Genomic DNA, 15,469 nt, shown 5'->3' with positions numbered 1-15,469 from the left:
TATTCCATAAAAATGGTCGATCAAGGACCAGTCAAATAACTTCATAAACGAAAAAATGTCGCACGCTCAGTATAATATTTCGCAGTGACTTCCTGTCGCCACAGTTTTGTGAAATTCCTAAGCAGTATCAAGGTTAACCATGCATGCGTCGAGATTCCTGTTCGTTCCTAAGGGCTATCATATTTCATAAAAATGGTCGATCAAAGACCAGTCAAATAACGTCATAAACGAAAAAAAATGTCGCACGCTCGGTATAATATTTCGCAGTATCTTCCTGTCACACCAATAGCGTCTTGGACGAAAATATGCTGTCGCTGCAGTATTTGCATGCCCAGAGTTATTCTTTGACATATATACCAAATGTTCGCTATGTTTATGAGATCGTCGGTTGGCCAAGCGGCTAATGAGTTGGTCTACCAAGCGGTAGACCGGGGTTCGAATCCTGTTCGAGTAAGACAGTTTTTTTCTTAAAAAAAAAATCGCAACCGCTTGTGACGTCATGGAAGTGGTGGGGGTTCCAGCGAAGGTGGTGGTATGCCTCGCAACAGCTCGTGACGTCACGGAAGTGGTGGGGGGGGTTCCAGTGAAGGTGGTGGCGGTAGGCTACGAAACGCCATTGTCGGTATGGTCGACAAAGTGTCAACACGTCTCTGGTGACGTCACTTCCCGCGAGCTGATGTCACTTCCTCATGACCACCCAAAAAAGTGGGGGGGGGGTAAAAATCGAGCAATTACCCGGGGGGGCAATTACAGGGGGTGGGCAATTACAAGGGGTTGGGCAATTACTGGGGGTTGGGCAATTACAGGGGGTTGGGCAATTACAGGGGGCAATTACAGGGGGCAATTACAGGGGGGGGCAGTGCCCCTAGCCCCGGGGGGGGGCTTGGCGGACGGGTGGCCTCCACTATGAGGGGAACCACCCTGATCCAGAACCGTCATTGCCTTACTACTTTGGGGCACGATCGATAGACCCTAAAGGGGGAAACGGGGTAAAGCGGATTCTTACCACGGTTTCGCTATGTTCGCGTTCGGTGGCTGACGTCACGACGGAGAGAGAGAGCGGCGCGTGACGAGGATACAACCTCGAACGCTCACGCGATCGCGAACACTATTGAAATTTCTTTCGAAGAAGCAATTAACAGCCAAGATAAGAAGGAATGGCAAACAGCTGTTAATACAGAATTTAAATCTCTGTTAAGGAATAACACATGGAATATAATCAATAGACCAGAGAACAAAAATGTTGTCGGATGTAAGCTTGTATTAACAAATAAATTGAATTCAGATGGAACCCTTGAACGAAGAAAGGCGAGACTGGTTGCAAAGGGTTATAGTCAGCGTCAGGGAGTTGATTTCAACCAAACATTCTCACCGGTTGCACGTTTGGACTCAGTGAGATTATTAATGGCGCTGGCTGTGTAGTATAACCTAAAAATACACCAAGTAGATATAACAGCAGCATTCTTGAATGGCCATTTAGAAGAGGGTGTGTTCATGGAGATACCTAAAAATCTTAAAGAAATTTTGAATGAGATAATAAAGGAAGAAGGCAGCGGAAGCAAAATAGGAAAGCAAGCTGTAGCTATGAGGCATAAGATGCAACAAGGAAACAAAGTGTGTAAATTAAATCGTGCTCTCTACGGGCTGAAACAAGCCAGGAGACAGTGGAACACGAGATTAAATGAAAAATTATCCGAATTTGGATTACAACCAACGAGATCTGATCCATGTGTATATCACATGAATCTCAAAACCAATAAGATTATGATTGTAGTAGTATATGTCGACGACCTATTGATTGGATCAGAAGAATTAAGTGAAATAACGAGGCTGAAGAATTTTCTAATGAATGCATTCGAGGTTAGAGACCTAGGACCAGCACAATATTGCCTGGGTATAGAAATACACCAAGGTAAAGAAGAAATCAAGTTGCCGCAACGAAAATATGTGGACGAAATATTGGAGCGGTTCGGAATGCAAGAGGCTAAACCTGTAGACACTCCTTTGGAAGTTAATGTAAATCTATCCAAGGAAAATGGAAATGAGAAGGAGAAAACAGGAGATGAACCATTTAGAAATTTGGTTGGGTCATTAATGTATCTAGCAGTTGGAACGAGACCTGACATAATGAGAGCTGTGGTATATTTATCCCTGTTGAGAATTAGAGGTTAGATCGTAGAAATCCGTAATACACTGACTTTTCACTAATATTTTAATCACAAGCTTTCTTAACATAATATTACATCAGGTCTTCTCGAATCAGATCTTACACACGCAGTTGCTTCGCTTGCTACCTGTGAGCTACTGCGCATGCGTTGCGTCTTCTCTTTCTTCTACACTCCGTCCAGTGTCACTCAACTCTCTCTCTGTGATATACATACATACATACATGCCAGTACAGTTAAATTTATTCATTTCTTAACACGCCTCCTTAAATTTAACTCTCTTCTTACACTTCCATTTGTTTACATAGTTTTAGCTTAATTGTGTATGTTTTATTTTCTCATCAATACTAACATATCTTCAAACTTTCTCTAAAAGTTTCAAATTTAATTCTTCCTAAAGACTTAGTTAATATATCTGCCGGATTTTCCTCAGAGTCTATTTTTATTACATCAATAATTCGATTCATGTAATTTTCATTAACAAAGTGGTAATGTGTCTCAATGTACTTTGAGTTTTTTGTAAGATTCCCAAACTTACTTATACATATTGCTCCTGCGTTATCCTCATAAATACGTATTGGATTTTTAATTTCAATACCAAAATCCTTTAATAAGTCTCTCATTAATGTTACTTCGCTTAGGCACACGGATAAGGCTACATACTCGGCCGCAGTCGACGATTTTGTTACAATATCTTGCTTTTTAGATTTCCAAAATACAGTATTACCATACATTCTGATTACATAGCCGGTTGTCGATTTCCTATCCACAACATCTCCTGCCCCATCAGCATCAACACAACAGTCTAGTATATCCGCATTTATGTTTCTTTCAAACTTCAATTTTAAATTTTTAGTATAATACAAGTATTTTAAGATTCTTAGAGCATACTTGTAATGACTTTGGTCATAACAATTTTGAAATCTAATTAAGTAGTTTACACAATAACATATGTCTGATCTAGTTCCAGAGCCTATGTACAACAATGCTCCAATTAGATTTCTATATTTTATATCATTAGATGCTGATAGAGCAGGTTCACATCTTAAACTTTGCTCCGTTGGAGTAGCGTATAATTTTGCATTTTCAATTCCATATTTTTTCGCGAGTGATTCAATATAATTTCTTTGATCTAGTGTCATACTTTTCCGTTCACAGTCATACTCAATATTTATACCTAAATAAGTTTTTATTTAGCCCATATCTTTTTCATTCGAAATCTTACTGCTAGTAATCTTTTAATATATTCTAGTTTTTGTTTATTTTTGCTACAAATCAACAAATCATCTACAAACATTATCAAATAAATCTTATCATCTTTGTTATTCATGAAATATAAACAATAATCAATTTTGCTACGATTGAATCCTAATGTTCTCAGATATTCATCTAAACATTCGTACCACACTCGTGGGCTCTCTCGCAATCCATACAGAGCCTTTTTTAGTTTGCATACTTTCCCTGTATTATCATCGTAACCTTGAGGCTGTTTCACATACACCTCTGATTTTATTTCTCCATTTAAAAATGCAGACTCTACGTCCATTTGATTTACCTCTAAACCGTTTTGCACACAATAATTTAACATAATTTTGAATGTTTGCGTTCTCGCTCTACTGGCGAATATATATCTTCCAGCACTTCTCTTTGTTGAAACCCTCTTACAACAATCCTAGCTTTGAATTTATTATCCGCCTTTTTAGTGTATATCCACTTTAAGTCTAATACCTTCTTATCTTTTGGTCTGTTAACTAATCTCCATGTATTATTTTTATTTAAACATTCAATTTCTTTATTCATCGCTTCTATCCAATGTTCACTATCGCTACTACTTATTGCTTCATTATAATTTTCTGGTGTGTCTACACTAACATAGTTCACATAAATACAATTAGCATTCATCTGCGGGTGATATCTATCTGGCGGTTTTCTGTCTCTATTAGACCTTCTCGGTTCAGGAGTTACTTTTGGATCTTTAGGAGTTACGCTATCATTATCAGAGTCATTGTCTTTGATAATTGTCCGCGGTTGATCAAGGAATGATCGTTCGGACATTTGGTGTATTTGCACTGCGAGGTGCCCGCTAATTTACTCGAAGGACCACCTTCACGTTTGAAGGACTAACAAGTTGAAGTGTGTTGAAACTAACTATATTTCGCACTATGTTTCAATGTTACAAATGTTACAAGGTTGAGAAAATAACTGGTCGCCTGCCTACTATACAATGCAAGCGAAAGCGAAGTTGATCGTCTTGCTGTCCAGCTACTTCTAATTCGAAATTCTGAGCGAGCTTCGCCGATGGTTCGGTTCTCCCTTCCCTTACGCGCTAAGATTCCCCTTCCTTGGAAATTAAGAGTGGGAGGAGCCGAAACTAAGGGCTCGGAATGGGCCCAGGGGTATCTGCAAAATAAGGAGACACGGCAAGATGGGGGTGCGGAGAAAGACGCCCGAGTGACGGTTCACGTGTCCCAAAGATGTTGACCAGTGCAGGAAAAACCCCACAGCTGGTAGCTATAAAACGCCAGGGGCATACCTGCAATCGGAGCGATGCCAGAGAAAACTAAAATGTCCCCCTTTTATCGACCCGGGTACGGGCGGCAATAACCATTAACGAAATTACGGTGACGGGCCCAAACCGTAGCCAGATGCCCAGGCCTAGTCCCAATCCTAAGGCACAATCGCCGTATTGATTTTACCTGAGCGCTGGCCGCTGCATACCGCCCACCTTGAACTAACGGAGTTCAATCGCACTAAATAAGAATCGTAAACTTCACGGACGAAATAGGAGCGCTATTCTAATACAACAATGGGATTGTACAATACAAGGTAGTAGCCGCAAAATGAATTAAAACCTGGAGTGCGATAATGATAAGAATGAAGATACGCAAGCAAACGTACACTAAATTAAAACTTGAAGGCAACTAAATATAACAGAAATCAATAAAGATAACGCGACGTAAAACCTAGGTACAATTATTTACAAAATTACTTAACAAACTACCAAAACAAAGATGAAATACGATCTACGCGGATTCGGTATCTAAATGTTCTTCCGCGATAGGCAGTAAACATATCTTCGCAACTGGTCTCTTGATGACCCCGGTTGCGGTGCGAATGGAGACCACCCTCGTCACACTATCTTGGCCTAGATGCAGCTCCAGAATTCGACCCAATGCCCACTTCATTGGGGGAAGATTGTCCTCTTTGATCAGGACCATTGCTCCGAGAGTTGGAGCATCGGGAGAGTCGGACTTCCATCTTTGACGCTGCTGCAACCCGTGAAGATAATCTCGCTGCCATCTCTTCCAAAAATGCTGGATCATCTGTTGCAGTATCTGAAATCTACTAAGTCGATTTTGAGTGATCTGGGCCAAATCGGCCTGTGGAAGCGCCGTCAACGCTTCTCCCACCAGGAAATGACCAGGCGTCAGTGGATTCAGATCAGAGGGATCTGAGGACAAAGGATGGAGTGGACGGGAATTGAGACATGGTTCTATTTGTGTCAACATCGTGTACATTTCTTCGAATGTGAGCTTCTGCTCTCCGATGACACGTTTCATATGCGTTTTAATTGAACGAACGCCTCGTTCCCATAACCCGCCAAAATGCGGAGCACGCGGAGGGATAAAATGCCACTCTATGCCTTCTTGGGCCAATACTTCTAAGATTCTATCGTGGTGTTGCCGAGAGGATAACAAGATTCCTAGCTCCTTTAATTCGTTTCGCGAACCGACAAAATTCGTGCCGTTATCCGAATATATAGCCTGACACCTACCACGGCGTGAAATGAATCGATTCAGGCAATTTAGAAACGCGTCGGTAGTCAAGTCGACGGCAAGTTCAATATGTACCGCCTTTGTGACCATGCATACAAATAAACAAATGTAGGCCTTTCTAGCAGTACGGGCTCGTCCGAGCTCAACGATAAGAAAAGGCCCGGCATAGTCCACGCCACAAGTAGCGAAAGCGCGAGCAGGAGTGACGCGATCCGCTGGTAAGTTGCCTATCCGAGGTTGCGTACCATGAGGGCTTGACCGAAAACGTTTTATGCAGTTTATCAACACCTTCCGAGTGACGCGTCTACCGGATACTAACCAGTATGTCGAATGTAGGGACGCGAATGTTTGCTGAAAACCAGCATGCAACAATCTCAAATGCTCTCGTCGTATTAACAAGGTTGCTAACGGACCCGACTTCGGTACAATGATCGGATGCTTCTGATCAAAGGCCATCGGAGCGTTCTGGAGACGCCCGCCCACCCTGATGATCCCGTGATCGTCAAGGATTGGGTGCAGGGAAAGCAGCGAGCTATCTCTACCTACAGACCGTCCTGCCTTCAATTGCCGCATCTCCTTGCTAAAAAAGCGCTCTTGAGTGGTTTTAATCACTACTCGCTCAGCCGATGCGAGCTCAATTACGGATGGAGGACGGCGATGATTGCTCTGCGAATCTCTACTACCTCGCTGCGGTCGAGTGTTACCGATAAATCTAAAAATGTATGTTACAATCCGAAGCAACTTACTGTAACATGAATACCGCGCGATTAACTCTATTACTAGCGGTTCGCGGAGAACCGACGCGGCTAATTGTAAGTCATCGACATAAAAATCCCTTAAAATTGCTTTACTGACGGAAGGGGCTGACCGCGCACAATCCTTGCCTACCTGCTGCAAAACCCGTGTTGCCAGGTATGAAGCCGAGGCCGTGCCATAAGTTACGGTATTTAGTGAATAGGTGCCTATATCCTCGTCCTCACTAAAACGCCAAAGGATCCCCTGATACCTGCGATCCTGTTCGCGTACTACGACCTGCCTATACATTTTGGCGATGTCAGCCGACAGAACAATTTTATGACTTCTAAATCTAATCAATATACTAAAAAGATCATCCTGTACCGGTAAACCTGCGATCTGCGTATCGTTTAGGGAAACGCCCGTGGATGTCTTCGCTGACCCATCAAAAACTACGCGAAGATTGGTGGTCGTGCTATCTTCCTTTAGTACCGCATGATGAGGTAGATGAAAACTATTTTCGACCCGAGATGCATCCTTCGTTTCTAATTTGGTCATGTAACCCAACTCTATATATTCCCGAAGGAAGTCTTTGTATTGTTTCTCTAGATCGGGGTTCCGCCTAAACTTCCGCTCTAAATTTAATAAGCGCCGTTCTGCTTGAGTGCGAGACTCGCCCAATTCATGAACTCGCTCGTTGAACGGTATACTAACCACGAAATGCCCTTTTTTGTCGCGCGTAGTATGTTTCTTAAAATGCTGTTCGCACGGATCATTGTGTTTTATGGCGCCGATGTTTCCTATCTCCTCTACCTCCCAGAACCGCGATACGCTTTTCTCGAGCTGAGCGTTCGTTACCACGTGACAAGCGCGAAGCTTCTTGCCGTCTAAATGTCGATTTGCCCACGGCATGCTGCCACCTAACACCCAACCGAGTCGCGTTTTTTGCCACATCAAATTTCCTAATCCGACCTTTATCTGACCAACGCATAGAAGGTCCCAAAATAGGCATGCGCCAATCAACAAATCGACCCGACCCGATGTGTAAAAGTCAGGGTCCGCGGGAACTACTCCGGCAGGTATCGGAACGCTAACTTTGTTCAAAGGAACATTCGGCATTTCTTCGGTAATTTTCTCGATTACGAGACACGACAAATTAGCCTTAAAATCGGCACGACTAGACGCGATGCGAAGCTGCGCTGTGGATCGAATCGGGTTTCTAACTCGTCCCAAACCACCGACCATTGTTTCGACGGCCCGACGAGGTAGTGCAATTCGATCGAAAAATTCCCGGCTAACAAAATTTGCCTGAGACCCTACATCTAATAACGCGCGACATTTGTGGTTGTTTCCCTTGCTATCTATTACGTAGACTAACGCGGTCGAAAGTACGGTACATTCGGAGCCGACCTCGGCTGAATTTGCGATGCCCGAGTGCACCACGTGAGAAGTACTCGACACGGGGCTTTCTTCATTTTCTTCCATATCATTGATGCCCGCGTCCTCTCTATGCAACAAGGTATGATGCTTTCTACTACATTTACGACATTTCCCGCGGGTGCATGCCTTGATACTATGTCCCGGGGACAGACAATTGAAACACAAGTATGAGCGTTTCACTGTGTCATGCCTTTCCGAAAAGGGCATGGCTAGCCATTTCGCACAGTATTGCAGCGTATGGTCTCCGTTGCATAGCACGCATTTACTAAGTTTGCTAGCGACATGAGCTGCTGCTACGTAATCTCTATTTGGTCCATCGCGTGGTTTGCTAGTTTTCGGACGATCGACCGAGATGCCGCTACCGGACAGCCTATTTGCGTTCTTTCGTATAAGATACTGCGCCCTTTTTTCTAAAAATGCCGTGAATGCTTTAAGACTTGGCATTGCACGCGTCTCCATCGCGCGCTTGTCCCATTCATCGAGGGAGTCGCTATCCAAACCCTTCGCTAAACAGGCGCTGATGATCGCATCTAATATTTCCTGCGGTTTTAGCAGAGATTCGAGAGCGCGTAAATTGTTCACAACTGTATCTATGAGCTCGCCAAGTGCTGTGCCGTTTGATCCCTTAATTGGCTTAATTTCTAACAATGATTTTATGTGGTGAGCGATTAATGCCTTTGGATCGTTATAGCGTTCCTTTAATCGCGCCCAAGCTAATTTATAATTTGCTGCTGATACGCTGTAAGACTCTATTGCTCGCGCAGCCGGACCCGATAGTGACGCCACTAAATAATTGAACCGATCGATGTCCGTTAGCTTTTCCGAGTTATTTACTGAAGAGTTAAACGTGTCCCTAAAACGAATCCATTTGCCTACATCCCCATCAAAACTTGGCAGTTTTATGATCGGTAGGCGCGTCGAGGGAGGCGAATCGGACGACTCCGGTGTGGCGCTATTAGCCGACGATGGGCCAGGGGCCGAATTACCGCGAGCCGTCATCAGCCGAGCCTCGGCCCCAGAAACCGTGCGGAAATAGCTCGCCTCAAACTGCTCGCGCTTCGCGAACTGCGCTTCCTGATGCGGCGTGTCTATGACAGCGGCTTCTATCTGTGATTGTACTGCATCGAACTTCCCGTAGATACCTTCGTTTGCGCGAACGCGTTTCTCAAATGCAACTATGTCCGCACTAACGTCCGCTGACTCTACAAATTTTCTAAATATAGTGAGACGGACTTTCACAGTTCCGCGCTCAGCAACTAATGATTTTAACGCATCCATGGTGTACACGATAGAAACACAAACTAAAAACAAGGATATGACTCACGGAACCTGGAAGGAGTGGATCAGCGTTGCCAAGCAGCTTCAGCAGATCTTCTCCGACGTGGTCGTTGTATCCTGGCAGCCACGATGCTTCCAGACTAAAGAACCACCAAATGCCTTCCTCAATGCCAGAGATCCAAACGATGGCAGAAGGCTTCCGTGGTCAGCACGCTTTGTCGCTCTCCTGATGCAAGATGATTGCTATGGTGCCCTTGAAGCTGTACGCCCCTTGCTGCTATCACGTCCAGGGGCTTGGTGAACGTTGTCGTCTCACACAGAACGCCGCACTGGATGTACAAGCTGGTGTCCAAACTTCCAAAAAACCCAAGTTCCTCGACGAGATGGAGTTTTCCAACGATCAAATCCGGCTCGTAGGACCTGCGACGAGCCGTACCTCGTCGCGAGCGCCGCGTAAATAAGGAGCGAACGACGGCGACTTATATTTATAAACTCCAGCGACACAAACGCGCGCCAATCAGAGAGCGCCGCGGCCGCTCGACCGAGAGCGGCACTCTCCATGGTCCGCGCTTTCGGGCGCTATATAAGTCGCGTCGGAATACCGAAGGAGCGGAGTCTGCCCGGAGACGCTCACGTGAACACCGGATCGTCCAGCACTTTTCAGAGCTGAGGAACCATCCGTCCAGAACGCAGGCTGGAATCACGAGCTCACACAGGCGACTCCCCTCCACATCCCCGGCGACCGGAGATCGCCGTGCCACCGCCTTGGACCGGATCGGAGCCGTCGTGTCGACGTGGTGGGCACAAATACCCTTAGGTGCTTCTAAGGCGCGTGCGACGGTAACTCGTCACTCAGGTGCTTCTGTGTGAGAGTTGCTGCACCACTCGGCTCTCCGTCCGACCAGCCTGAGGCGACTGGCCTCCGACCTTCTTCGCTAGTCGAACCTCTGCGGTTTGACCTCGCGGCCTGGAGTGGTAACGGCGAGTACGAACCCCTCAGGTGCCTCTGAGGTACGTACGATCCGTGGCTCGTCCTTCAGGTGCTTCTGGAGGAGCGCCGCGGCGCCCGCGCTGCGTCAGTCGGTGACCTCTGACCGCCTCCCGTCACCATCCTACCCTCCAGCGTGAAATCACGAAACCCCGCGCCGCGAACGCGTCACGCCGCGACGTCGTGATACCGGTCGACCGACATTGTCCGCCGCGCCGACGTTACCTGTACCCGGATACTCGCGTACCACCGTCCGCCTGATCGTTTCATTAGTCACTCCGCGATCACAATATATTCTTTCTGTCACCATCTAGACCGACACCGTGGCCTCCGCTGACGCGATTGAGGACCCTTCATAACCACCGGCCCGCTAACCGGACACCGTAATTATTTAAGTATTGTTACGCAGTCGGACTTGCCGACCTGCAGGGAAAGTTTCTTTGTATTTACGTTTGGTACCGTACTTCGCGGAATAAAAGTTTAGTTCACAGTTATCCGATTTCGTCTCCACCTTATTTATCTACCTGCGAACCCTGTTCACTACTAAGCTACAGGGCATCTACGAAATCGGAACGTTGCAGACCAATGATAATTGTCCGCGGTTGATCAAGGAATGATCGTTCGGACATTTGGTGTATTTGCACTGCGAGGTGCCCGCTAATTTACTCGAAGGACCACCTTCACGTTTGAAGGACTAACAAGTTGAAGTGTGTTGAAACTAACTATATTTCGCACTATGTTTCAATGTTACAAATGTTACAAGGTTGAGAAAATAACTGGTCGCCTGCCTACTATACAATGCAAGCGAAAGCGAAGTTGATCGTCTTGCTGTCCAGCTACTTCTAATTCGAAATTCTGAGCGAGCTTCGCCGATGGTTCGGTTCTCCCTTCCCTTACGCGCTAAGATTCCCCTTCCTTGGAAATTAAGAGTGGGAGGAGCCGAAACTAAGGGCTCGGAATGGGCCCAGGGGTATCTGCAAAATAAGGAGACACGGCAAGATGGGGGTGCGGAGAAAGACGCCCGAGTGACGGTTCACGTGTCCCAAAGATGTTGACCAGTGCAGGAAAAACCCCACAGCTGGTAGCTATAAAACGCCAGGGGCATACCTGCAATCGAAGCGATGCCAGAGAAAACTAAAATGTCCCCCTTTTATCGACCCGGGTACGGGCGGCAATAACCATTAACGAAATTACGGTGACAGGCCCAAACCGTAGCCAGATGCCCAGGCCTAGTCCCAATCCTAAGGCACAATCGCCGTATTGATTTTACCTGAGCGCTGGCCGCTACAGTCTTTATTATCATTTTCAATGTCATTTTCATTTTGACTGTTTTCTAATGAATCATTTTCATCATTACCATTGAATCCTATTAACTTTACATTCTCTTCAACGATATCTACATGGCGAGCTACAATTACTCTATTATTTATCAACACTCTGTAGCCTACATTTTCATATCCTACTAAAATCCCCACGTCAGCTTTTATATCCCATTTACTCCTTCTATTAACCTCTGGTACTCTTACAAATACTCTACTTCCATATAGTTTCAAATTACTATAATAATATTAGGTTTTTCTCCCATCATAATCTCGTATGGAGTTTTTTTCACATTAGTATTCGCCAAGGTTCTGTTTTTCAAATAAACAGCGGTTTTGACTACCTCTGGCCAAAATCTGTTGTGTAACTTTGCATCAGCCAATAGACATCGCGCAGTATCCATTACTGACCTATTGTATCTCTCCGCAGTTCCGTTCAATTCGTGAACGTACGGAGGACACGGTTCAATATAGATTCCCTTCTCCTTAGCAAAATTGTATATTTCTTTATTTAAGAATTCTCTACCGTTATCGCATCTTAACTTTTTTGTTCTTTTTCCTGTTAAATTTTCAAGTTGATTAATGTATGTTACGAGACAGTCATAAACTTCATTTTTTCCTTTAATCGTATAAACTTTTCCAACTTTACTATAATCGTCTATCAAAACCAAAAAATATTTTTCACCCATAAAACCTACTGTACTGTGTGGTCCATTTAGATCTGCGTGTATAATTTCAGCTACATCTTTTGCTCTAGTTCTATTATTTTCAAAACTTACATTATGCATTTTATTTTGTACACAGGTACCACATTTTAAGTAATCACCTTCTAGTTTTTCTGGCAAACCATGAACTAAATTATTCTGGATCAAAATGTTTAAATACTTGAAATTTACGTGACCTAGAACTCTATGATATTTTTCTTTCAATGTCATATTTATATTCTCTGTTACATATGTTTGTTTTTTATCAACAAAACTACTTATTCTGTATAAATTATTTACTTTATTTGCAACTGCCACTAAATTATTTTCTTTAGAATAAATCTTCGAGGTATTTCCAATTGATACTATTTTATTCTTATCGGCAATTTTTCCAAAACTCATTAAATTTCCACTCATTTCTTTTACATAGAACACGTCTTGAAGTTTTACTTCGACCTCGTTGTTATTTGTTATAAATTTTGTTATTATGTCACCTACTCTAGTTGCCTTTAACGTTCTACCGTCCCCTATTTTAACATTAATGGGATTTTCTAGCTTATTAGATTTAACAAAGTATTTATCATGATTTATGTGACATCCCCGTAGCATAAGGATAGTGTGAGCGGTGTGTGAGAGTGTGAGCGCGCCGACCGGTATGAGTGTCTGCGTGTGCGAATCGGCCGTGGCGTTCCGCACGGCAACACCGAGCGCCAGTGTAGAGTAAACCATTCGTGTGAAATAAAGGACACTGATTATACTAGAATTCCATCAGATATTGCCTGTTCCCACAATTTATTATATGATCTGTACAACCACTGTCGAGTACCCATTCTAACCTATTTTAACAATTATTTACTTCAATATTGCAACCTACCCTACCGACCACCTCTGTTGCGAACGTAAGTCTCTTTTGATCCGCATTCTGGCGGTGTTGTTGTTGATGTTGTTGCCAATTGCCACCTCGTCCTTGGTGGTATATGCCTCTGCCTCTGCTGTAGTAACCAGTGTTACCGACATCTCGATGCTGTTGAGGTTGAAGCTGATAGCGCGCGCCTCCTCGCGCGTACTGCTGTCCTCTTCCTCTTGCGCTCCTCTACGAGGTTCCTGCGCTGCTTTGGCTCGTACACTCGAATTGAACATGTCCGGACTTTCCACACTTATAACACGTTCTTTCCCTTTTCTTCTCAGTTTTGAATACATTTGAATATCCGGTTTTGTTCTTCGTATTGTGATTTTCATCCTTTTCCTTGTCTTCATACATTTTGATTTTATTAATCACAAACTCAACTGTTTGGTCTTCTTCTTTTAAGACATCGATCAAATCTCCGATATGACTTAGCGAGGTTGGTAGCGTTCTTAGTAAATAGTTCAGCTTTTCCTTTTCACTCACTTTAGCTCCGGCATTTTTCATTTCAATTATTAGTTTTTCAAAATCACCGTAAAATTGACTAGATTCAGTGTAATCTTTCAATTTTATTTTTTCCAACTTGTTCCTCACACATATCTGCAGTGCAGTTGATTCACGTAAATACATCTTATCTAATTTCTTGATTATACCATAACTTGTATCTTCTTCATCGATGAGTTCCATTTGTCTGTTCGATAAAGCGCTGTACATGTAGTTCATCGCTTTCAAGTCAGCTTCATTCCACGTGGCTTCATTTTCTGTTTCAGCTCTCTCTCGCTGAATAACTTTCTCACATTTCTTCATATTTAGAAATATCGTTATTCTTTTCTTCCATGTACTATAGTCGTTACCATCGAATACAGGTAGCATCATTTTGAATTCGTCAGCCATATTTGTTTTAGAACTTTCACTTTTGTAGTTTTCAAATATCACCTTTTTTATAATTATTACGTTTGTCGCAATTTGCAGAAATCTTCTCCTTAGTTCTTCAACATTTATTTCTACTTTACTCTTCGATTCACTTTTCGAACCGCCACGTGTTTTCATAACCTCTTAGTCACACTTCTCGAACTTTCTTCCATAGAACGGATTTTCTACGTAAACCACGCTCTGCTACCATGTTGAGAATTAGAGGTTAGATCGTAGAAATCCGTAATACACTGACTTTTCACTAATATTTTAATCACAAGCTTTCTTAACATAATATTACATCAGGTCTTCTCGAATCAGATCTTACACACGCAGTTGCTTCGCTTGCTACCTGTGAGCTACTGCGCATGCGTTGCGTCTTCTCTTTCTTCTACACTCCGTCCAGTGTCACTCAACTCTCTCTCTCTGTGATATACATACATACATACATACATGCCAGTACAGTTAAATTTAATCATTTCTTAACAATCCCAATTCTTGGATGGTCATCAGAGATGTCATTGGGTAGCCGCAAAAAGGGTACTGCGGTACCTTAAAGGTTCTATTAATACAAGTTTGGATTTCAGGAAAACGAATCAAGGGTTGCATGATATGTTGATGCAGACTGGGGAGCCTGTACTATAGATCGAAGGTCGTATACAGGGTATGCTTTCATATTGAGCGAAGCTGCTGTATCATGGAAGTCGCAGAAACAGAGGACAGTAGCCCTATCTTCGACCTAGGCAGAATATATGGCCATCGCAGAAGGAGCAAAAGAAGCAATCTACCTCCAAAAACTTCTTGAGGAGCTTGGATTTAAAATTAGGGCTGTAATACTTAACGATAACCAGGGTGAAAATCTCAGGAGGCCCAACCGTGGAGGTAGGAAAGGAGGTGAGGATTACGATTGAACCAGTCGAAGAAGCGAAGGGTAAATTCGGTAATGCAGAGGAAACGAAGCGCAAGATAATGGAGGCCATCGATCCGAAAGATTTCGGAATGAAAGTCTCTAGAATCGTACCTTCAAGGAACAGTGGAGTTAAGATTGTGGCTAGGGCCATGGATATGGATAAGCTGGAAAAGGATCCGAAGTTGAAAGAAGCGGGACTAGTTGCAAAGAGTAGAATTGGATATCTACCTAGACTAATGATTAGGAATGTGCCGAAGGATGACGAGAAAGTAATGGAGTGCATTAAAAGACAAAACCTGGAGGCGGAAATGGAAGATACCATAAAAATTGTGTATAGG

At 43.7% G+C, this 15,469-nt stretch overlaps 1 protein-coding gene across 1 annotated transcript; it reads right to left on the bottom strand.

The window, feature by feature from the left end:
* Positions 1–5,188: 5,188 nt before the first annotated feature.
* On the bottom strand, positions 5,189–9,394 carry LOC143218889 (uncharacterized). Its single transcript, XM_076444457.1, has one exon. It carries the CDS (start codon positions 9,392–9,394, stop codon positions 5,189–5,191), a length of 4,206 nt encoding a protein of 1,401 aa, XP_076300572.1.
* Between the last annotated feature and the right edge of the window lie 6,075 nt (positions 9,395–15,469).

Source organism: Lasioglossum baleicum, chromosome 20 (assembly GCF_051020765.1).
Source record: "Lasioglossum baleicum chromosome 20, iyLasBale1, whole genome shotgun sequence".
Classification (NCBI taxonomy): domain Eukaryota; kingdom Metazoa; phylum Arthropoda; class Insecta; order Hymenoptera; family Halictidae; genus Lasioglossum; species Lasioglossum baleicum.
Note: the sequence above shows the minus strand (reverse complement) of the source record. Positions and strands in the feature narration are given on the sequence as shown.

What these genes read in the sequence shown, in the direction of transcription:
- LOC143218889 (XM_076444457.1), bottom strand. Translation starts at nt 9,394, where the DNA reads ATGGATGCGTTAAAATCATTAGTTGCTGAGCGCGGAACTGTGAAAGTC.